The sequence below is a fragment of the Agelaius tricolor genome, unplaced genomic scaffold (assembly GCF_023055355.1).
Source record: "Agelaius tricolor isolate 1412-34295 unplaced genomic scaffold, bAgeTri1.0.p SCAF_3, whole genome shotgun sequence".
In the NCBI taxonomy this organism is placed as follows: domain Eukaryota; kingdom Metazoa; phylum Chordata; class Aves; order Passeriformes; family Icteridae; genus Agelaius; species Agelaius tricolor.
Genome location: NW_027269263.1, coordinates 66,838,481 through 66,861,466, shown reverse-complemented (window position 1 = coordinate 66,861,466; position 22,986 = coordinate 66,838,481). Strand labels below are relative to the sequence as shown.

General features: G+C 50.2%; 2 protein-coding genes across 3 annotated transcripts; both read left to right on the top strand.

The window, feature by feature from the left end:
- Window positions 1-5,418: 5,418 nt before the first annotated feature.
- On the top strand, window positions 5,419-11,849 carry LOC139588582 (endonuclease domain-containing 1 protein-like). Of its 2 annotated transcripts, none has more exons than XM_071424166.1 (3): window positions 5,419-5,683; window positions 7,736-8,054; window positions 10,026-11,849. In XM_071424166.1, the coding sequence occupies exons 2-3, from the start codon at window positions 7,770-7,772 to the stop codon at window positions 10,566-10,568; spliced, it is 828 nt and encodes a 275-aa protein (XP_071280267.1). In that variant the 5' UTR covers window positions 5,419-5,683; window positions 7,736-7,769; the 3' UTR covers window positions 10,569-11,849. The 2 variants fall into 2 exon arrangements, with proteins under 2 accessions (XP_071280267.1, XP_071280269.1); XM_071424168.1 differs by lacking the exon at window positions 5,419-5,683 and adding an exon at window positions 6,047-6,183.
- Window positions 11,850-14,058: 2,209 nt separating this feature from the next.
- Window positions 14,059-19,457, top strand: LOC139588581 (endonuclease domain-containing 1 protein-like). Its single transcript, XM_071424165.1, has 3 exons — window positions 14,059-14,317; window positions 16,367-16,688; window positions 17,608-19,457. The coding sequence occupies exons 2-3, from the start codon at window positions 16,401-16,403 to the stop codon at window positions 18,151-18,153; spliced, it is 834 nt and encodes a 277-aa protein (XP_071280266.1). The 5' UTR covers window positions 14,059-14,317; window positions 16,367-16,400; the 3' UTR covers window positions 18,154-19,457.
- Window positions 19,458-22,986: the final 3,529 nt, after the last annotated feature.

The window sequence follows — 22,986 nt, the reverse complement described above, 5'->3', positions numbered from 1 at the left end:
CTCCACTGACCTTGGTGTCTCCATGTTGTTTCCCTCACATGTTCTCACCTCCTCCTAATCTCTGGCTGAAATTCCAACTGCACGCTCCACTGTGTTTTCATTTTCTTCTTAAATATGTTATTGCACAGGTGTCACCAACATCCCTAAATGGCCCAGCTGGGGCCAGCAGCATGTCCATCTACAGAGCCACCACAGATTGGGCCTGCTGGACAATGGTGGAAGCAGCTTCTCACAGAAGCCACCTATGTGGTCCCCCCATTTGCAAAAACCCAGCTGTGCAAAAGCAACACACCAAGCCCATCAGTGCCACCTCTGTCAACTTCCCAGGCCCTTCCCAGGACCTTCACCCCTGGCAGTAAGCAGAAATGCCCTGCCATCCCCAGCAAGCTTGTGAAATACATGGGAAGCCCAAGAGAGAAAAGGATCAGCTTGGACTCTGCCTTCTTTCATTCATGAGGACTGTTGCTTTCCATCAGGTCTATCAGTGGTGGCCACGGGGGAGGTGCCAGCTGCCTGGAGTTTGGCCATTGTGACACCCATGCACAAGAAGGGCGGGAAGGAGAATCTGGGGAATTACAGGTGTGTCCTCCTGACCTGGCTTCCCAGAAGGGTTTTGGAGGAGATTGTCCTGAGTGGGATCACAGGGCACATCCAGGAGAACCAAGGCATCAGTCCCAGCCAGCCAGCAGGGCTTTAGGAAAGGCAGGTCCTGCCTAGTGAACTGTTGGAAGCCTGGATGCTGAGAATTTTAAACTTTCTGTGTTGAAAGGCACAGACCCTCCAGGGAATGCTGCATTTGACCTGAGGAATTGCACAAGGCTTCCAGAATTGATTGATAGCCCTGAAATTGCAGGTGTGTAATTTGAATCGAAGTATGTAATTGCAAAGGTTGAAAAACTTAGGATTTAACATTTTTGAATACAGCAATATATATATAAAGCAAAAGGGACGTCTTAGGGTGCTGGCTAGTTGTTCTTCACTATCTTCTTCACATGGCTTTGGGTAGTTTTATGTAATTTGTTAGAAAAGACTGCATTGTGGAATTTCAGTCATTAGCTATTCAGTTAAAAGCAAAAATAATTTGGGTATCATTTCTCAATTGGATAGTTTAGCCTTAAAAGACTTGGAGGAGAAATATAGGGAGTCACTTTGGATCTTGTAATTTCAATGCCACAGGACTCACAATTTGTAAGACTGTAACACAGATAAGAATTAATAAACACTGAACAGCAAACACAAGAAACACTTTCTCCTGCTCCTTTCACCCTGATCCTAACAATAAAGAAAAGAAAATAAGAACACAATAGCAAACCTGATCTCCTTTGATGACCAGATGACCGGCCCAGCGGATGAGGGGGGAGGCTGTGGAAGTGTCTGCCTGGACTTCACCAAAGCCTCTGGCACAGTGTCCCACAGCATTGTCCTGGAAAAGCTGCCAGCCCAGGCCTTGCAGAGGTGCTCTCCTGGCTGCCTCAGGAGCTGTCTGCATGTCCATGCCCAGAGAGCCTTGGTGAACAGTGCCACATCCAGCTGGCGTCCGGCCACAAGCGCTGTCCCCAGGGACCCGTGTGGGGCCCGGTCCCGTTGAAGATCTTTCCTGACGATCTGGATGAGGGGATGCAGTGAACTCTCAACAAGATCACGGATGATGCCAAGTTTGGTGGGAGACTCAGTTGCTGGAGGGCAGGAAGGCTCTGCAGAGGGATCTGGACAGGCTGGATCCACGGGCCAAGGCCACCTCTGCAGGCAGTGCAGAGCAAGGCCATGGAGCTGCTGAAGGCCCTGCAGGGAAAGGCCTGTGAGGAGCAGCTGAGGCAGCTGGGCTTCTTTAGCCCAGACATGGGGGCTCTGAGAGATCATTTCTCTCTGCAGCTCCCTGAAAAAGGGGGTGTAGCCAGGTGGGGATCAGCCTTTTCTGCTGGACAGCCAGCGAGACAATGAGAGGGCAAGGCCTCAAGCTGCAGCAGGGGAGATTCTGGTGGCACATCAGGAGGAATTTCTTCACATAAAGGGTGATTCAAGATTGCAATGGACTGCCTGTGGATGTGGTGGAATCCCAGTTCCTGGAGACTGGATGTGGCACTCAGTGGCATGGTCCTCTTGAGCAGGTGGTGTTTGCTCAAAGGTTGGACTCCACGATCCCAGAGGCCTTTTCCAAGAGAAAGAATTCTGTGCTTCTCCCAGGAAGCCAGCTTGGAGCTGAGCAGAGGGCTGCCCCAGCTCCACAAGCATGCTGCCAGGCACCTTTCATCTGGCATGGCCTCTGCTTTCTGCTGAGCCTGCTGTGACTGGGCAGTAGGGACGGAGCCCTTTTCTGAGCCCAGAGCTGCTCCATGCCCACGGTGAGGTGGGAAGCACCTGAGTTCCCTGGGAAGGTGCAGCTGCACTGCCATGGCAGGGTAATTTTGCAGTTTGCTCTGTGTCTGTGCATCTTTGGGGACAGCACTGGGATCCAATGTGTCACAGGGATTTCTGTCACTCGGGAAAAATTATTTTTGCTGGGAATAGTGAGGAGACATTGTGAACTCAAGCCACTTAAATGCAAAGTGTTGGATAAGGCAGCTGGCTTAGATCTTCTCCATTAACATCAAGGATTCACATTCTGTGGACTGAGCATGTTGCCATGTGCTGTCCCAAAAGAGAAGGAAACAGGACAATAAAGACAGTGGCATTTTTTGAACTCAGCTTGAGAGAGCAGCTGGGCAAAGATCCCTTGGTCCATCCAGGAAACAGACTTTCCTATTTGGCAACTTTTATGAAGTTACATTATAAAGTTACAGCTCTGATTTCTGGGGAACTGCTTATCTGTTGTATATCTGGATGTGTTTCTGTTTACACTCCCTGTAATGAGGTCCTCACTTCCTGTACCTGGGCAAAATGTCCCTTGCTGATGGGCAACAGCACTTTGGCACAGGAATATCAGCCAAGAAGCCCTGGGGGTCAGGTCAGGAGGTGTTCAGGAATGCTGCTGCACAAGTGCTGTGCCACACACGTGAAGATGCTGCAGAGAACATTCTGGACAACCTGCTCTAGCTGATCCTGCTGCAGCCTGGAGTCTGGGCTAGAAGGTCCCGAGAAGTCCCTCCAAACCACAACAATTCAGTGATTCTGTGATCCTGGCACATGCTTTTGTTTGGTGGCTTTTGAAACTGCACCTTGAGAGCCGCAGCTGTTGTATCAGACAGGCAGGCTTTGGCATCAGATCCATGGAGAGCTTGGAGCAGCCAAAGCTGAATTCCTGTGCTGCACTCCTTGGACACCTTCATGCTCTGCTCTGCTTCTGAAGCTTTTCTGCAGCTTGATGGGAAACTGATTTGGGGAAATGTATTCAATGGTTGTCAAAGATCAATGTGTGCCCCATCATGGAGTTTGCAAGAGCTTACAATAAAAGGGATTTGCTGCAGTGCTGGATTGCAGGGTCACATCTTCTATAAACCACAAATTGCTTCCCACTGAAATTTCTACAACCACCAGTAAAGTCAGAGTGCCCAGAGCATCCTTGCAGGACATTGGGTGTGCAAATGCAATCAGAGGATGCCAGAACACCCAGCCAAGTGTCAGCATCAGACACCAGTTATTCTCCTGTGAATGGCATGAACAAAGTGGGCCAGCCTGCCAACAGCTCTTATGAGACACCTCCATTGATCCAGGAACAAGATTCCCAACTTTGATGTCCCAAACTTTGATGATCCTTTGGGGGTTGGGGTCATTGCATTGAACAGTTCAATGGGTTCTGTGAAGTCAAGATTATGTGGCATTGCCCCACTTTTGCCCTGGGAGTGGTTTTACACTGGGTCATGCAGCAGTGTGGAGCTTGGGGACACTTTGTGGGTCTTTGATGGTTTATGGCCCCTTCTAATGATGTGACCACTGTTGGGCCCTGCTTGGTTCTGTCAGTTGGGCCCCATCAGAAAGGAGGGATTTGCCCCACCTCCAGCTGATCTGCTTCTTCTTGGCCTTCTCCCTCATTCTGACTAAACCCCACTTTGTTTAAGACATCAGTCTCAGGTTAACAAAGACAAAAGAAACCACAGGATTCAACCAGTTTCTTTAAACCAACTTTGGTCACACACAATTCTTCTGGATATTTCTGGTTGTAACAACCAACTCGTCATTCTATTATTCCTGGACTTTTGGAAACAGAAGAAAATGAGTCCAGTTTAGCTGTAAATGAATGAATGGCCATTGAAACACAGAATATTTTGGTTTGGAAAGGACCTTAATGACCAGCCTACATCCATGCCCTCCCATAGGCAGGAACACCTTCCACTATCCCAGGTTGCTCCAAGCCCCAGCCAGCCTGGCCATGGACACTTGCAGGCATGGGGCAGGCTCAGCTTCTGTGGGCAACCTGTGCTGGGGCATCACCTCCCCACAGTCACAAATACCATCCTAATATCCAGTCTAAACCTTCACTCCTTCCATTCCAAGCCCTTTCAGCTTGTCCCAAAGGTGTGGTTTAACCCCAGGCAGCAGCCACGCCCCACGCAGCCGCTCCCTCCCTCCCCGACCACTGGGAACAGGGAGAGAACTGGAAGGGGAAAAGCTGGAACACTCCTGGGTGGAGATAGAGACAGTTTAACAGGGAAAGCAAAGGCTGTGCACACAAGCAAAGCACATCAAGGAATTCCTTCACCATTTCCCATGGATAGAAAGGTCTTCAGCCACCTCCAGGGGAGCAGGGCCCCATCCCAGCTACCAGCTACCTGGGAAGACAAAACCCAGCTACAAAACCCACCACTCCAAATGCCCCCTCCTTCCTCCTCCTTCCCCTCACTTTATATTCTCAGCATGATGTCCCATGCTCTGGAATATGCTCTGGTCAGTTGGGCTCACCTGTCCTGGCTGTGTCTCCTCCCAAGCTCCCAAGTACCCCCAGCCTCCTTGCCAGCCTGGCAGTACAAAAAGCACAAAAGGCCTTGGCCTGTGAAAGCTCTGCCCAGCAATACCAGAAACATCTCTGTGTTATCAACTCTGTGTTCAGCACAACTCCAAAACACAGCCCCACACCTGCCACTGTCAAAAACATAAATCCTGAACCCAGCCCACCTATCAGCTCCAAGCCCTTGTGCAAAGTCTGTCTGCAGCTCTCCTGTAGACTCCTAAAGTACTGGCAGGTGCTCTGAGGTATCCCCAGAGCCTTCTCCTTCCCAGGCTGCTGGGATGGAGCTGTCACACAGCCATGGCAACCAGGCAAGAGAGTAGGTGTAGCCTGGCCATGGGCATGATGTTCTGGGAGGCTGCAGAAGGACAGAGTGTGAATATCTGAGTGTATCAGAGTCAGGCCAGTCCATCCAATGTCCCCAGAGCTGTTCTGTTGGGAGCAGAAACACGTGTAGGTGCTGGAGCAGCAGCAGCTGCAGCTGGTGGCATTGAGGAAATGATCAAGGAAGCCACCAGACCCTGTTAGCTGACCCTGACACATCATGCTGCAAGGCAGCAAATTTGAGAGGAAGTCTGGGGAAACTAAAACAATGTCAAGCACTTTCAGGGGGAGTACGAACAAACTCTGTAAATAAAAATGGAAAACTTCTCCTTTTTGTGGAATTCCCTATTTAAAACAAGGAGCAAATTTATGCCTGGTTGTACATTCAGTGGCTCTCCTGAGGATTCCAACTCTCCTTTCTCCAGGGAGAAGACAGAAGGAATGGTTCAGCTGCCTCTTCTGGGACCCTGCTTCAAGGTAAGGGCTTGCTCCTTCCTCAACAATGCCTCCAATATTCAAAGTCTTTCCTGAGTTTTGGAATAAATACACATAGGCAAACCCTAGCCTGGAGTTGCTGAGCTCCAAGAGCAATCAGAGCTTATGCATGCACTGAATTCAGGAGGGCAAGGACAGAGGAAATGATTTGGGAAAGAAAATCAATCCAGCTCACCTGAAAATTAACAACTTTTGAATTAATCTGAAAATTAATCTGAAAACTAACAAAGGGTTGAATAAGAAGAATGGGGGAGACTATTCAGTACGGAAACTCCACCCATGACCTTGCAAAGAAACTCTGGACAAACAGAGGTGTGGTCTGAATTCCCAGGAAAATTTACTCAAAAGGCTTCTTGGGAAATCTACCTGCCTCTTCCTAGAGAGTATATAAACCCAGAGAGTCTGAGACTGCAGCAGAGGCATTTGAGACTCCTCTGCCACTTTGGGGCTGTGAGCAGAATCCTGTGCCACTCCTTCTCAAGGTAGGCTGTTTTCTATGAATCTGTTATATTAGATATTACCTTAGTTAGATTTATTTCAATCTCATGGAGTGGGTCATGCAGAAGGACTTTTCAGACCCTTCTCTGCTTGATTTGGGGCAGCTTTGGGAATGCTCTGCAGAGCACTGTAAAATTCCTGACTTGTAGTTGCAGTTCTCAGTTTCCAGCTCATTGGTCACCACATTCCTGATCCAGGGCTGGAAAAGAGAAAAAGGACCAGATATCTTGGGTGAGAGCAGGGCTGTGTGCAGCTCAGCATCCTGAATGCAGTGGAAATGGAGAAATGAGGGGCAGGGAGAAGAAGAAGACAAGGGCAAATGTGCAAGGTGACTTGTGAAGCCTTCATCTGTCCTGAGCTCAGCCCCTTGCCAGCCCAAGGTGGGCTTTGTGCTTTAGAGGCTGTGGCAGCTTTGTCTGCCAGGAACCCTTTGAACTGCCTGTCCCAGCTGCCTTATTGCAAATGCTGATGATATTAAATCTCTCCAAGGAGTGTCTGGCAATGCAAGGGGAAGCATCCCTGCTCTCCCAAACCTCAGCTGCCTCTGGAGCAAGACAAAGCCACCCCTTGCTTGCTTGCCATCATCCCAGGGAGCTTTTCAGCAGTTTTCTCATAAAGGAATGAGCTTACTGACTGCTGAAAATCACATCAGCACTGAGAAAGACAAAACAAGACAGGTTGCTGTCCAAGAAATTCCTGCCATGCTGCCTTTACCTGTACAGGGAAATCAATCAGCAAAGCTGAAGCTGGGCACCAGCAGGAATCCCAAGCAAGCAGGGCAAGGGCTGCCCCTCAGGGCTTGCACTGCAGCAGCCATTGTGCTGCTAAGATAGAGGTGTTATCCCTCATGCTTGCTGCTGCCATCTGCTTGGCCCCTTCCTTTGCTCTCTGCATGTGTCTGCAAGTTCAGAGTCTGGGCTTGGATAAGGTGGAAATGCAAGGTGAGCAGCAGGACAGCCATGGCCCAATGTCAGCTGAGAGGCAGGAGCCCAGGTGGATGATTTGGGGTTCAGTTTTGGGTCTGAGTGGAAGAGCTGAGTGTCTGTGGGAACCTGGATGGGCCCAGAGAGCTGCAGGAAGTGCAGCACTGCTGTTCTTTGCCTGCCCAATGCCCCATGAGATTAAAGCCCAGCTCAGCATGGCAGGGGCTGAGCAGAGTCCATGCCCAGGTGCAGGTGTCTGCTGTGGGAAGGAGCTCAGAGCAGGAGGGAGGTGGGCAAAGGTGACCTTGTCCCAGGGCTGTGCCTCAGTTACAAGATCACTTGGCTGTGAGAGCTGATTGCAGTCCTGCTGGGTTTGGCTCCTTCCTCCTACAGGCTGAGTGCTCCCACTGCTGCCTCCTCTGGGCACCTAAACCCTGTTTTATGTTTCACCCTTATTGCCCTTGTGGTTTTTCCATATGGAGGAGGACAGAAATTACTCCTTTCCTGGTCTCTCACAATCCTCTCCTCTGCCAGCTGTGTCCCCCTGTACCAAAGGCTGCAGGCCATGACCTGCTCTCTCCCAGCTGAGTGTCCCTCTGCATTTGCCTTCCAGGGGAGCAAGAGCCCTTCACTGAAATCCTGCCACCATGCTGGGGCTGCTGCTGCTGCTGCAGGTGTTGGCCAGCTGCCTCTGGCTGGGACACAGCGAGGTGCTGAACTCCTTTGATAGTTGTCCTCAGTTCTTCTATGCGGGGACCATTCCAAATGATGCCCTGAACCCAAAGAACCCAGCCTGGATCTGTCAGCGCTTCAGGAACGCGTATCACTATGCCACCCTGTACGACAGAGACGGGAGAATCCCTGTCTACTCTGCTTACATCTACCACCCTGCTCAAGGCAAAAGACCTAAATCGTGGTTTGTTGAGCCTCAGGTGGGTGTCTCTCTTACACCACATCACATCATCCTCCAGCCACTCAGGGATGAGCTGTAGCATTTAAATAACCACTCCTATTTCCTTCTACCCCTCTAAACACACGCGAATGGACACACAGATGGGAATGTCCTCATTTTACTTCAAACCCATGCACCACATGGTTCCTCTGATGCCCCTGAGACATCAGCAGGAGCATGAGATGAATCACATCCCAAAGGTGCCCAGCTCTCTGCCTTCACCTGACAGGAACAGCAAATCCCATTACTTGGCATGACATGACAAAGTCAAATGCTTCCCCTGCCTGTGCCCTGCTGTGCTGGGTGCCCAAGTGATGGGGAAAAGGCTTCCAGGAGAGGCTAAACTTGAGGGACCAACAGTCCTGCTGGGATCTGATCCCCACTTTGCCCTAGCAGTTCTGCATCCCTGACAGAGCTTATCTGCTCCCAGTGAAGTGTTAAACAGGCTTTGTGATTGGTATTGGAGAAGAAATATGAGAAGCTCAGAAGGGGGTGAGTTGGCCCAGGGACAAAGCCTGGAGGGAAAAGGCACTGGAGATGTGAGGGCCAGGTTAACTGTGCAGGGATTTCTGGAGTGACATTTCTGGCACTGCAAAGTGAGGAGCATCAGTGTTGGTCCAGTCACAAGGGTGTGATCTCCATGCATGGGCAGTGACCCCGAGCACCTTTGGCTCAGGCTTGCTCCAGAAGGATCCAGCAGACAGGCAGAACTGCACAAGCTCTAGAGCCCTCACAAATGTCCTTCAGACAAACTTCAGCAGAACAGGCCAATTGCAGAAGAGAAAAAGAAGCAATTCCTGTCATTGGTAAGGACAGAGTAGCAGGACAGCATTGGAGGAAGGTGAGCCAGAGAAGGAAGCCACATGCCCTAGTCCAAAGGAAGGCTAAATATGTTTCTCTAAAGATGAACCAAATGTTGTTAAAGTTATGAAAACAATCATCTTTTCATCTTATGCATAGGAACTCAAGCAGCTAATCTGGTGTTGCACCACTGCAGCCTCCACATTCTCTCTTTTTGGAGCATCATAGAATGGTTTGTGTTGGAAGGAACCTTAAAGACCATCTCAGTCCAGCTCCCCTGCATGGGCCAGGCCACTTGCCATTAGACCAGCATGCTCCAAGGCCTATCCAACCTGCCATTTTCCTCCTGGACCTTGGACCCTGGCCTTCAAAAAAACCAGATTTTCTCCTGAGCCCTTTTTGGAGAATTTCCTTTCCCCAGGACTCTTTTGGGATTACAGGCTCCTCTCAGAGGCTGACCATTTGTAACTTCTTTGCAGTGATGCTGCAGAAAATTCTCCCTGGCCCAGATCAGCTCTGAGACACATTCCCAGCACTGCTGGAACAGATTCCATTCACAGTGAGATCTTTTTGCTTCCTGAGCAAAACTGTTCCTCCTTGAATGAACTGTAGCCCTCCCAGGGAAACCTCAGGTCCAGGACTGATTTCCTGACACTTCTCCTTGTGTATGGGGTTACAGGAGGCAAGCTCTGGTGTTCCAGGACTGGGGTACACCTGTAGCAACCCCACATAAAATCACAGAATCACAGTGTGGTGTGAGGGGATCCAGGGAGAGCCCAGGGCAGATTTGGGCTCTGGAGGCAGGAGGAAAGGGAAGTAGATTTGAATCACCAAAGTCACCTTTCAATCCTAGGAGTGGGAAATGCTCCTTGTCTCGTGCATCCAACCATGCTCCCAGCACGGGCTGCAGGCTGGATCACAAAGGTCACAAGTCAAACTGAGAGCAGTCCGAATCTGACCTACTTCTTCTTTAAAGCTTTTGTGTTCATGTGGGTTGGTCCATGTGTATGATTTCTCTCAGATTCATATATTTTCATACACTGAGATGAGAAAAAATGGGATCTTGACCCTCAGAGACTTCTCCTCCAGGGGAACTTGCTCCATTACTCCCATTCCCCATTCTAACACCTCTTTCTTTTTCCCTGTCCAGCTCACAGGTAAAAGTAATCTCAAAGAGATGGAATCAGAGAAACGCCTCATAGATCAATACAAAATCTCTGCAGAAGATATCAAAGAGAGCCAGGCTGTATGCGATGACTACAGAGAACTGAAGGGTTTGGACCGTGGCCATTTGAATCCCAGTGGCCATATGGATAACGATGAGAGTAAAATGGCCACCTTCACCCTGACCAACGTAGTGCCCCAGGACAGCGATCTCAACGATAGCCAGTGGAGGGTCTACGAGGATATAAAAATGATTGAAAAGACCAAGGGCTGTACAACCACCTACGTGATCACGGGTGCTGTGCCTGGGAAGACTTCCGTGTCCAACGGGAGGGTGAACAGACCCAGCCACATCTGGTCAGCTGCCTGCTGCCTGGAGAACGAAAAGCCCGCAAAGGCTTGGGGGGCCATTGCTGAGAACGACAAGAACCAGGTGGAGGAGCTGAGCCTGGGGAAGCTGGAGGAGAAGTTGACTGAGCACTATGGTAAAACGGTTATCTTGTTCAACAACACCTGTCCCCGGCAATAAGCCTCACATCGTCATTAGAATAGGCTCGGTGGCTTTTCCCACAAGTCACAGAATCACAGAATCACAGAAGGGGTTGGTTTTGATGGGACCTTAAAGCCTTAAAGATCATCTCATTCTCACCTGTCTGCCATGGGCAGGGACACCTTCCACTACACCAGCTTGTTCCAAGCCCTCCCCAGTGTGGCCTTGAAGCCCTCCAGGGATGGGGCAGTCAAAACAGCTCTGGGTAACTTTTACTCATAGCACAGCCTGCTCAGGGTGATTCACTTCTTTATAATATCCCATCTAACCCTGCCCTCCATCAGTGTGAAACCATTCCCTCTTGTCCTGTCCCTCCATACCCTTGTCCAAAGACCCTCTCCAGCCCTCTTGGAGATCCTTGAGGTACTGGACCCTCAGCAGTCTTGTCCAGGCTGAACATGCCCAGCTCTCTCAGCCTCTCTCCAGAGCAGACCTGCTCCAGCCCTTGGAGCACCTTCATGGCCTCCACTGGACACCACTCCACCAGCTTTGTATCCTTCTTGTGCTGTGGGCCCAGAGCTGGAGGCAGCAGTGCAGGTGGGGTCTGAGCAGAGCAGAGGAGAGGGGGACAAATGTCCTGGGCAGAGGCTGTGCTGCTTCCTTCTCTGCTGTGTTTCCAGCTGTGTCCCTCAGGGCACCTCCTGCTCTGCTCAAAGGCACAAAGATGTGGGCAGAGCCTGCAGCTGCTTTGCTGCCCATGTCAGGAGAGAGCTCTGAGGAACGAGTCCTCTCCTCCTCAGCTGGCCCCAAGAGTGTGCAGCTGACTTGTCCCTCACCTCCTTAGCAAAGCTGTGGCACCAGGGCACCTCAGGGTGCCCAGAGATCCTGCCTGGAGATCTCCATGTCTGGAGATGCCCAAAGCCCAACAATACATGATTCTGGACAACCTGCTCTAGCTGATCCTGCTGCAGCCTGGAGTCTGGACTAGAAGGTCCCGAGAAGTCCCTCCAAAACACAACAATTCAGTGATTCTGTGATCCTGGCACATGCTTTTGTTTGCTTGCTTTTGAAACTGCACCTTGAGAGCGGCAGCTGTTGTATCAGACAGGCAGGCTTTGGCATCAGATCCATAGAGAGCTTGGAGCAGCCAAAGCTGAATTCCTGTGCTGCACTCCTTGGACACCTTCATGCTCTGCTCTGCTTCTGAAGCTTTTCTGCAGCTTGATGGGAAAGTGATTTGGGGAAATGTATTCAATGGTTGTCAAAGATCAATGTGTGCCCCATCATGGAGTTTGCAAGAGCTTACAATAAAAGGGATTTGCAGCAGTGCTGGATTGCAGGGTCACATCTTCTATAAACCACAGGTTGCTACCCACTGAAATTTCTACATCCAGCAGTAAAGTCAGAGTGCCCAGAGCATCCTTGCAGGACATTGGGTGTGCAAATGCAATCAGAGGATGCCGGAAGACCCAGCCAAGTGTCAGCATCAGACACCAGTTATTCTCCTGTGAATGGCATGAACAAAGTGGGCCAGCCTGCCAACAGCTCATAGATATTCCCACGTATCCAGGAACAAGACTTCCAACATTGATGTATTCACTCTTGACCCTTTGGTGGTAGGGGACTTTTCATGAAGAGTTCAATGGGTTCTGTGAGTTCAGGATTATGTGGCATTGCCCCACTTTTGCCCTGGGAGTGGTTTTACACTGGGTCATGCAGCACTGTGGAGCTGGGGGACACTTTGTGGGTCTTTGATGGTTTATGGCCCCTTCTAATGATGTGACCACTGTTGGGCCCTGCTTGGTTCTGTCAGTTGGGCCCCATCAGAAAGGAGGGATTTGCCCCACCTCCAGCAGATCTGCTTCTTCTTGGCCTTCTCCCTCATTCTGACTAAACCCCACTTTGTTTAAGACATCAGTCTCAGGTTAACAGAGACAAAAGAAACCACAGGGCTCAACCAGTTTCTTTAAACCAACTTTGGTCACACACAATTCTTCTGGATATTTCTGGTTGTAACAACCAACTCGCCATTCTATTATTCCTGGACTTTTGGAAACAGAAGAAAATGAGTCCAGTTTAGCTGTAAATGAATGAATGGTCATTGAAACACAGAATATTTTAGGTTGGAAAGGACCTTCATGGCCAGCTAAATCCATGCCCTCCCATAGGCAGGGACACCTTCCACTATCCCAGGTTGCTCCAAGCCCCAGCCAGCCTGGCCATGGACACTTGCAGGCATGGGGCAGGCTCAGCTTCTGTGGGCAACCTGTGCTGGGGCATCACCTCCCCACAGTCACAAATACCTTCCTAATATCCAGTCTAAACCTTCACTCCTTCCATTCCAAGCCCTTTCAGCTTGTCCCAAAGGTGTGGTTTAACCCCAGGCAGCAGCCACGCCCCATGCAGCCGCTCCCTCCCTCCCCGACCACCGGGAGCAGGGAGAGAACTGGAAGGGGAAAAGCTGGAACACTCCTGGGTGGAGATAGAGACAGTTTAACAGGGAAAGCAAAGGCTGTGCACACAAGCAAAGCACATCAAGGAATTCCTTCACCATTTCCCATGGATAGAAAGGTCTTCAGCCACCTCCAGGGGAGCAGGGCCCCATCCCAGCTACCAGCTACCTGGGAAGACAAAACCCAGCTACAAAACCCACCACTCCAAATGCCTCCTCCTTCCTCCTCCTTCCCCTCACTTTATATCCTCAGCATGATGTCCCATGCTCTGGAATATGCTCTGGTCAGTTGGGCTCACCTGTCCTGGCTGTGTCTCCTCCCAACTTCCCAAGTACCCCCAGCCTCCTTGCCAGCCTGGCAGTACAAAAAGCACAAAAGGCCTTGGCCTGTGGAAGCTCTGCCCAGCAATACCAGAAACATCTCTGTGTTACCAACTCTGTGTTCAGCACAACTCCCAAACACAGCCCCACACCTGCCACTGTCAAAAACATTAACCCTGAACCCAGCCCACCTATCAGCTCCAAACCCTTGTGCAAAGTCTGTCTGCAGCTCTCCTGTAGACTCCTAAAGTACTGGCAGGTGCTCTGAGGTATCCCCAGAGCCTTCTCCTTCCCAGGCTGCTGGGATGGAGCTGTCACACAGCCATGGCAACCAGGCAAGAGAGTAGGTGTAGCCTGGCCATGGGCATGATGTTCTGGGAGGCTGCAGAAGGACAGAGTGTGAATATCTGAGTGTATCAGAGTCAGGCCAGTCCATCCAATGTCCCCAGAGCTGTTCTGTGGGGAGCAGAAACACGTGTAGGTGCTGCAGCAGCAGCAGCTGCAGCTGGTGGCATTGAGGAAATGATCAAGGAAGCCACCAGACCCTGTTAGCTGACCCTGACATGCCATGCTGCAAGGCAGCAAATTTGGGAGAAATTCTGAGGAAACTAAAACAATGTCAACATCTTTCAGAGTGGGTGTGAACAAATCCCTAAATAAAAATAGAAAACTTCTCTTTTCTCTGGAATTCACTGTTTACAAGAAAGGGCAACTTCATGACTGGGTGGATAGTTAACTGATCCTGACATACCATGCTGCAAGTCAGCAACGTTAGGAGAAATTCTGGGGAAACTATGACAAACAACAGTCAGCACATTTCAGGGTGGGTGTGCACATACCCCCTGAATAAAAATAGAAAACTTCTCTATTCTCTAGAATTCCTTGTTTATAACAAGGGGCAAATTTTTGAAAGGGTATATATTGCAGGTGCACTCCTGAGGATTCAAACACCTCTTTCTCCTGGGAGAAGACAGAAGGGACAGTTCAGCTGCCTGTTCTGAGACTCTGCTTGAAGGTAAGCTCCTTCTCCTTCCTCACCATTGATTCCAATATTAAAAATCTTTCCTGATTTTTCTGGAATAAATATACATATATGGACAAAGGCTAGGCTGGAGTTGCTGAGCTCCAAGGAGCAATCAGAGCTCATATATGCACTTTAATTTTGCAGCCATTTAGTGTTTTCTGTCAGTCAGCAGGGCAAGGACAGAAGGAAAGATTTGGGAAAGAAACTCAAGCCAACTTACCTGAAAATTAACATCAAACTGTTGAATAGGAAGGAAGGAGGAATTTATTGAGTACTAAAACTCCAGCCATGACCTTGCAAAAAGCCTCTGGACAAACACAGGTGTGGTCTGAACACCTGGGAAAATTTACTCTGAACCCTGCTTGGGAAATCCAGCAACTGCCTCTTCCTAGAGAGTATATAAACCTAGACAGTCTTGAGACTGCAGCAGAGGCATTTGAGACTCCTCTGCCACTTTGGGGCTGTGAGCAGACACTCCTTCTCAAGGTAGGCTGTTTTCTATGTATCTCTTAATTTAGATATTACCTTAGTTAGATCTGTTTTATTCTCAGGGAGTGGGTCATGCAGAAGGACATTTCAGACCCTTCTCTGCTTGACTTGGGGCAGCTTTGGGAATGCTCAGCAGAGCACTGTAAAAAGTGCCAACTTGTAGTTGCAGTTCTCAGTTTCCAGCTCATTGGTCACCACGTTCCTGATCCAGGGCTGGAAAAGAGAAAAAAGACCAGATATCTTGGGTCAGAGCAGGGCTGTGTGCAGCCCAGCATCCTGAATCCAGTGGAAATGGAGAGATGAGGGGCAGGGAGAAGAAGAAGACAAGGGCAAATGTGCAAGGTGACTTGTGAAGCCTTCATCTGTCCTGAGCTCAGCCCCTTGCCAGCCCAAGGTGGGCTTTGTGCTTTAGAGGCTGTGGCAGCTTTGTCTGCCAGGAACCCTTTGAACTGCCTGTCCCAGCTGCCTTATTGCAAATGCTGATGATATTAAATCTCTCCAAGGAGTGTCTGGCAATGCAAGGGGAAGCATCCCTGCTCTCCCAAACCTGAGCTGCCTCTGGAAGGAGACAAAGGCGCCCCTTGCTTGCTTTCCATCATCCCAGGGAGCTTGTCAGCAGTTTTCTCATAAAGGAATGAGCTTACTGACTGCTGAAAATCACATCAGCACTGAGAAAGACAAAACAGGACAGGTTGCTGTCCAAGAAATTCCTGCCATGCTGCCTTTGCCTGTACAGGGAAATCAATCAGCAAAGCTGAAGTTGGGCACCAGCAGGAATCCCAAGCAAGCAGGGCAAGAGCTGCCCCTCAGGGCTTGCACTGCAGCAGCCATTGTGCTGGTAAGATAGAGGTGTTATCCCTCATGCTTGCTGCTGCCATCTGCTTGGCCCCTTCCTTTGCTCTCTGCATGTGTCTGCAAGTTCAGAGTCTGGGCTTGGATAAGGTGGAAATGCAAGGTGAGCAGCAGGACAGCCGTGGCCCAATGTCAGCTGAGAGGCAGGAGCCCAGGTGGATGATTTGGGGTTCAGTTTTGGGTCTGAGTGGAAGAGCTGAGTGTCTGTGGGAACCTGGATGGGCCCAGAGAGCTGCAGGAAGTGCAGCACTGCTGTTCTTTGCCTGCCCAATGCCCCATGAGATTAAAGCCCAGCTCAGCATGGCAGGGGGCTGAGCAGAGTCCATGCCCAGGTGCAGGTGTCTGCTGTGGGAAGGAGCTCAGAGCAGGAGGGAGGTGGGCAAAGGTGACCTTGTCCCAGGGCTGTGCCTCAGTTACAAGATCACTTGGCTGTGAGAGCTGATTGCAGTCCTGCTGGGTTTGGCTCCTTCCTCCTACAGGCTGAGTGCTCCCACTGCTGCCTCCTCTGGGCACCTAAACCCTGTTTTATGTTTCACCCTTATTGCCCTTGTGGTTTTTCCATATGGAGGAGGACAGAAATTACTCCTTTCCTGGTCTCTCACAATCCTCTCCTCTGCCAGCTGTGTCCCCCTGTACCAAAGGCTGCAGGCCATGACCTGCTCTCTCCCAGCTGAGTGTCCCTCTGCATTTGCCTTCCAGGGGAGCAAGAGCCCTTCACTGAAATCCTGCCACCATGCTGGGGCTGCTGCTGCTGCTGCAGGTGTTGGCCAGCTGCCTCTGGCTGGGACACAGCGAGGTGGAGACACCCTTTGTGACTTGTCCTCAGTTCTTCTATGCGGGGACTCCTCCAAATAATGCCCTGAACCCAAGGAACCCAGCCTGGATCTGTCAGCGCTTCAGGAACGCGTATCGCTATGCCACCCTGTACGACAGAGATGGGAGAATTCCAGTGTACTCTGCTTACAAATACCAGCCCCGAGCTACCGAGAAACCTCCAGAGTGGTGGATGGTTGAGCCTCAGGTGAGTCTCCCTCTTGCACACATCACCCTCCAGCCACTCAGAGATGAGCATTTGAATTACCGCTTCTCCTGCACCTTGGACCCAGGCCACCCAAAATATCTTTCAGTTTATTAACTTTCTCCAAAGGCACTTTTGGATAATTATTTTCTCCAGGACTCTTTTGGGATTACAGGCCTCTCTCAGAGGCTGATCATTTGTAACTTCTTTGCAGTGATGCTGCAGAAAATTCTCCCTGGCCCAGATCAGCTCTGAGACACATTCCCAGCACTGCTGGAACAGATTCCATTCACAGTGAGATCTTTTTGCTTCCTGAGCAAAACTGTTCCTCCTTGAATGAACTGTAGCCCTCCCAGGGAAACCTCAGCTCCAGGACTGATTTCCTGACACATCTGCCTGGGTATGGGGTTACAGGAGGCAAGCTCTGGTGTTCCAGGACTGGGGTACACCTGTAGCAACCACACATAAAATCACAGAATCACAGAATCACAGAATCACAGAATCATAGAATCACAGTGCGGTGTGAGGTGATCCAGGGAGACCATTGGGCAGATTTGGGCTGTGGAGACAGGAGGAAGGGGAAGCAGATTTGGCAGGGGAGATGATGTCTCACCAAAGTCATCTTTCAGTCCTAGGAGTGGGAAATGCTCCTTGTCTCACGTGTGTATCCATGCTCCCAGCACAGGCTGCAGGCTGGAACAAAAAAATCAGAACTCAAACTGAAAGCAGTCATATTCTGAGCTACTTTCTCTTTAAAGCTCTTGCATTCAAGCAGGAGAGGCATGGGTATGAATTCTCTCAGATTCATACATTTTCCTGCACTGAGATGACAAAAAATGGTATACTGACCATCAGAGACTTCTGCTCCAGGGAGATCTCCATTACTCCCCATTCTGACACCTCTTTCTTTTTTCCTATCCAGCTCATAGATAAGAATGTAAGTCTTAAAGAGATGGAAACACAGTCGGACCTCATTGATCAACATAGTTTCACCTTAGAACAAATCGAAGAGAGCCAGGCTGTCTTTGATGACTACAAAGGACTGCAGGATTTGAACCATGGCCTTTTGAGTCCCAGTGTCCATATGGAGAGTCTAGAGAGCAAGATGGCCACCTTCACTCTGACCAACGTAGTGCCCCAGGACAGCGCTCTCAACAAGGGCCAGTGGAGCATCTACGAGTCTAAAACAATGCCCCAGCATAACGAGGGCTGTACAAGCACCTACGTGATCACGGGTGCTGTGCCTGGGAACACTGACATTGCTGAAGGGAGGGTGAACAGACCCAGCCACATCTGGTCAGCTGCCTGCTGTCTGGTGAGCACAAAGCCCATGAAGGCTTGGGGGGCCATTGCTGAGAACAACAAGGATGAGGTAAAGACCATGACGCTGGGGGAGCTGGAGGAGAAGTTGACTGACCACTACGGTAGAACGGTTACTCTGTTTGACAAAGCATGTCCCCGGCAATAAGCCTCATATCCTCATTAGAATAGGCTCGGTGGCTTTTCCCACAAGTCACAGAATCACAGAATCACAGAATCACAGAATCACAGAGTGGGTTGGTTTTGATGGGACCTTAAAGCCTTAAAGATCATCTCATTCTCACCTGCCTGCCATGGGCAGGGACACCTTCCACTACACCAGCTTGTTCCAAGCCCTCCCCAGCCTGGCCTTGAAGCCCTCCAGGGATGGGGCAGTCAAAACAGCTCTGGGTAACTTTTACTCATAGCACAGCCTGCTCAGGGTGATTCACTTCTTTATAATATCCCATCTAACCCTGCCCTCCATCAGTGTGAAACCATTCCCTCTTGTCCTGTCCCTCCATACCCTTGTCCAAAGACCCTCTCCAGCCCTCCTGGAGATCCTTGAGGTACTGGGCCCTCAGCAGTCTTGTCCAGGCTGAACATGCCCAGCTCTCTCAGCCTCTCTCCAGAGCAGACCTGCTCCAGCCCTTGGAGCACCTTCATGGCCTCCACTGGACTCCACTCCAACGGCTTTGTATCCTTCTTGTGCTGTGGGCCCAGAGCTGGAGGCAGCAGTGCAGGTGGGGTCTGAGCAGAGCAGAGGAGAGGGGGACAAATGTCCTGGGCAGAGGCTGTGCTGCTTCCTTCTCTGCTGTGTTTCCAGCTGTGTCCCTCAGGGCACCTCCTGCTCTGCTCAAAGGCACAAGATGTGGGCAGAGCCTGCAGCTGCTTTGCTGCCCATGTCAGGAGAGAGCTCTGAGGAACGAGTCCTCTCCTCCTCAGCTGGCCCCAAGAGTGTGCAGCTGACTTGTCCCTCACCTCCTTAGCAAAGCTGTGGCACCAGGGCGCCTCAGGGTGCCCAGAGATCCTGCCTGGAGATCTCCATGTCTGGAGATACCCAAAGCCCAACAATACATGATTCTGGACAACCTGCTCTAGCTGATCCTGCTGCAGCCTGGAGTCTGGACTAGAAGGTCCCGAGAAGTCCCTCCAGAACACAACAATTCAGTGATTCTGTGATCCTGGCACATGCTTTTGTTTGCTTGCTTTTGAAACTGCACCTTGAGAGCCGCAGCTGTTGTATCAGACAGGCAGGCTTTGGCATCAGATCCATAGAGAGCTTGGAGCAGCCAAAGCTGAATTCCTGTGCTGCACTCCTTGGACACCTTCATGCTCCGCTCTGCTTCTGAAGCTTTTCTGCAGCTTGATGGGAAAGTGATTTGGGGAAATGTATTCAATGGTTGTCAAAGATCAATGTGTGCCCCATCATGGATTTTGCAAGAGCTTACAATAAAAGGGATTTGCAGCAGTGCTGGATTGCAGTCATGTCTTCTACAAACCACAGGTTGCTTCCCACTGACATTTCTACATCCAGCAGTAAAGTCAGAGTGCCCAGAGCATCCTTGCAGGACATTGGGTGTGCCAATGCAATCAGAGGATGCCGGAAGACCCAGACAAGTGTCAGCATCAGACACCAGTTATTCTCCTGTGAATGGCATGAACTTAGTGGGCCAGGCTGCCAACAGCTCGTGCAAGCTGTGCCACTTTCAGAGGTGCCAGCTTGGGGCTGGACATCTCAGCTCAGGAGCTGTTGTTCATTGTCCTGCTGGGTCTCACTGCTCAGCCAGGACCAACCTGTTTGGGGGCTGCAGTCAGACACAGGTTCTGGTGGGTGTGCAGAGTGAGGCAGCCCCATGCAGGTGTCTCCAGGTGTGCTGGTGTCCCAGCTGTGACGGCAGCCAGCAGAGCTCCAGGCCTGCCTCAGCTGCATCAAGAGCTGCAGCCTGGGCCCCTGCAGCTGCCCTGAGCTTTGGAGAGCCCCACTGGGGCTGGCTGATGTGCTGCAGGATCCTGGGCAACAGGCACCCCCAGCTGGGCCAGCAGCCAGAGGCCAGGCCCATTCCCCAGGGGCAGCTCTGGGGGCTCTGCACAGCTGAGCACAGGCACCAGATGCCAGGGCAGACACGGGGCACGGCCTGGGAGCACCATGGAGTTCTGCTCCTCTTGCCTCCAGCTGCCATGGGCACAGCAGCAAGAGCCCTGCCTTGTGCCAGCAGGGCTGCACACACCCCTAGGAGAAGATCTTGCTTTTAGGAGAGCAAAGTGAGCACATCACTCTCACTGCCTTTGCTGGACAGCTCCTGCCGTGCCAGCTCCTCTGCCTGGATGGATTTTTTCTGCTGGGATCAAATGCTGCCACAGCCCCTGCTGGGATGAAAGCATCAGAGTGATTTCAGGCTGAGGCCCCTGAGCAGACACCTCTGCTGTACCTCAGGCTATGGCTCCCTCTGACTTGCTCACCCACCTCTGCACACTGGCTGGGGCTTGGGACCACACTCATCCTCACCATTACTCGTGCCATGCCTCACTGCCCACACTTTCCAGGCTCTGGAACCAGTGGCTGCTTGATCGTCTCCATCAGTCTCTCCTTTATTAACTTCCATGGCTTTTTCCAGGACCTTTACCCTTGGCAGTACCCAGAAATGCTTCACAGGAAGCATTTGAAACACTTGGAAAGCCCAAGAGAGAAAGGAGTCATCCGAGTCACTTCAAAATCCCCTTTCTCCAGTACTGCAATCACAACAGAGTTTACGTTTCCCTGCATTCACTTGATTTATTTTTTGGGGAAAAAATTTCAGCCTAGTCACCTTGAGAACTAACCTCAAAAATTTAATTAGAAGGGCCTGCTAGCATTTTGAATACCACAACCCCTCCCAGACAGTGCAAATTTCCTCTGGACAAACACAAATACTGGCATAGCTCCTGGACAAACTCAGGCAAAACCCTATTTGGGAAATCCCACTCATCTTCCTTCCTGGAGATCCTCCAAAAATAACCATTGTCAGACTGCAGCAGAGGCATTAGAGAGTCCTCTGCCGCTCTGGCAGAAATGCCCTGCCTTCCACAGCAGGAGGTGAAATACTTGGAAAACACAAAATAAAGCATCAGCCTGGTTGCTGTGTTCCCCCAGGCTTTAGAGGTGCTTCTCCCAGGAAGCCAGCTTGGAGCTGAGCAGAGGGCTGCCCCAGCTCCACAAGCATGCTGCCAGGCACCTTTCATCTGGCATGGCCTCTGCTTTCTGCTGAGCCTGCTGTGACTGGGCAGTAGGGAGGGAGCCCTTTGCTGAGCCCAGAGCTGCTCCATGCCCACGGTGAGGTGGGAAGCACCTGAGTTCCCTGGGAAGGTGCAGCTGCACTGCCATGGCAGGGTAATTTTGCAGTTTGCTCTGTGTCTGTCCATCTTTGGGGAGAGCTCTGGACTCCAGTGTGTCACAGGGATTTTAGTCACGAAGGAAAAATTATTTTTGCTGGGAATTGTGAGGAGACACTGCCACCTCAACCCGCTTCACTGCACAGTGTTGATCATGCTGCTGGCTTAGCCCTTTTCCAGTAACACCAAGGGCTCAGATTGCATTAAATGAACTTTCCATTTGTCAAGTGCTGTTCTGGAGGAGAAGGAAACAAGAAAATGAAGACATTTGCATAACCTGGCCTCTGCTGGGCAAAACTCCTTTGGTCCACCCAGGAGTATCTGTGGCTGCTCATTGGGAAGGCAGCCTGGGAGTTGCTTCCTGGTGCTTTGCCATCCCCTGGGCAAAGCAGATTCCATCTCCCTCTCCTGGGTTGGACACACAGGAGCTACCAGATCTCTCTCATGTAGGCAGCAAATGTACTGTGTGTGGTTCTGCATGAAACATGTTCTGTTTGTGGCACTGGCCAGGTCAATCTCCAGCTGCTTTTCAAGGGAAAATGCCCAGCTCTTCATCTCACCCTGCAGGGAGAGGCTTTTTCCTGGCAACTGATGACCAAAGGCATGAGGGTCATTCCTGAGTCTCACAGGAGATCCTGCTGGGAGTTTCATGTCTTAAATTAAATGCTTATCTAGAAAAAGGAAAGATAAGACTACTTTCACTAGTCTAAGTGCTTTATCTTGCTGGGAGCTTTTAGAAGAGAGGACAGTTAAATTTATCAACACCCAAATATTTATTCTCACGTGTTATTTTCACATCCAAAGTCAGATTAAGACATTAAGTCCATATTAGATGTTTGCTTAACCATCTTAGCCTCTGGATACAAAGGCCACACTTTCCTATTATGAAAGATGTAATAAGATTAAACCTCCTTTGATTTCTGAGGAACTACCATCTCTTGTGTACCTGGATGGAATCCTGTGAAGTTACACTCCATGTACACAAGAACCACCAAACCTGTTCAAACTAATTACACAGTAGTAAAGCTTCCATAATTTTTTTTTTTGTTTGGTTGGGTTTTTTTACTGTTGCTCTTGGTTATTGTCTGGGTTCTCCTTCAATGGGATTTACAAATTCAGTTTTCACACAGCGACTGTGCAAATATTGGAACTCCAACAGCCAACAACAAAACCCATACATATAAAGTCTTTTTGCACTTTCAGATATATCCTTCCCTTGGTGGATGGCACTCCATTTAAGAGTGGCTCAGCAAAATTATCCAGGTGATTATTTATGTAAACATCAGATCCATTCCAAGGAATACTCAAAGGCCACAACATGAGCTGCTTCTGAGAATCCATGTCACATTCACATTTCCTCTGAAAATAACAACAAAAGAAGTCTGATTTTACTTGATATTATTTTAAGGACCTGCTAATTTGTGATTCGTTGTAAACTCAGAGCCTCAAAATGATTCATAATCTAAAGAACCTTCCAAGAAGGCAGATTCATATATCAAAGAGAGAAAATACACTCAAGATCAGCCTGATCTGTCTCAAGTGCTGGATGCATGGTTCTGCTGTGCCAGTGGGTTTGAGGGGTTTTACATCAGCTGCTGAAGAAGTCCAGAAAATGCCAACACCGTTCAAC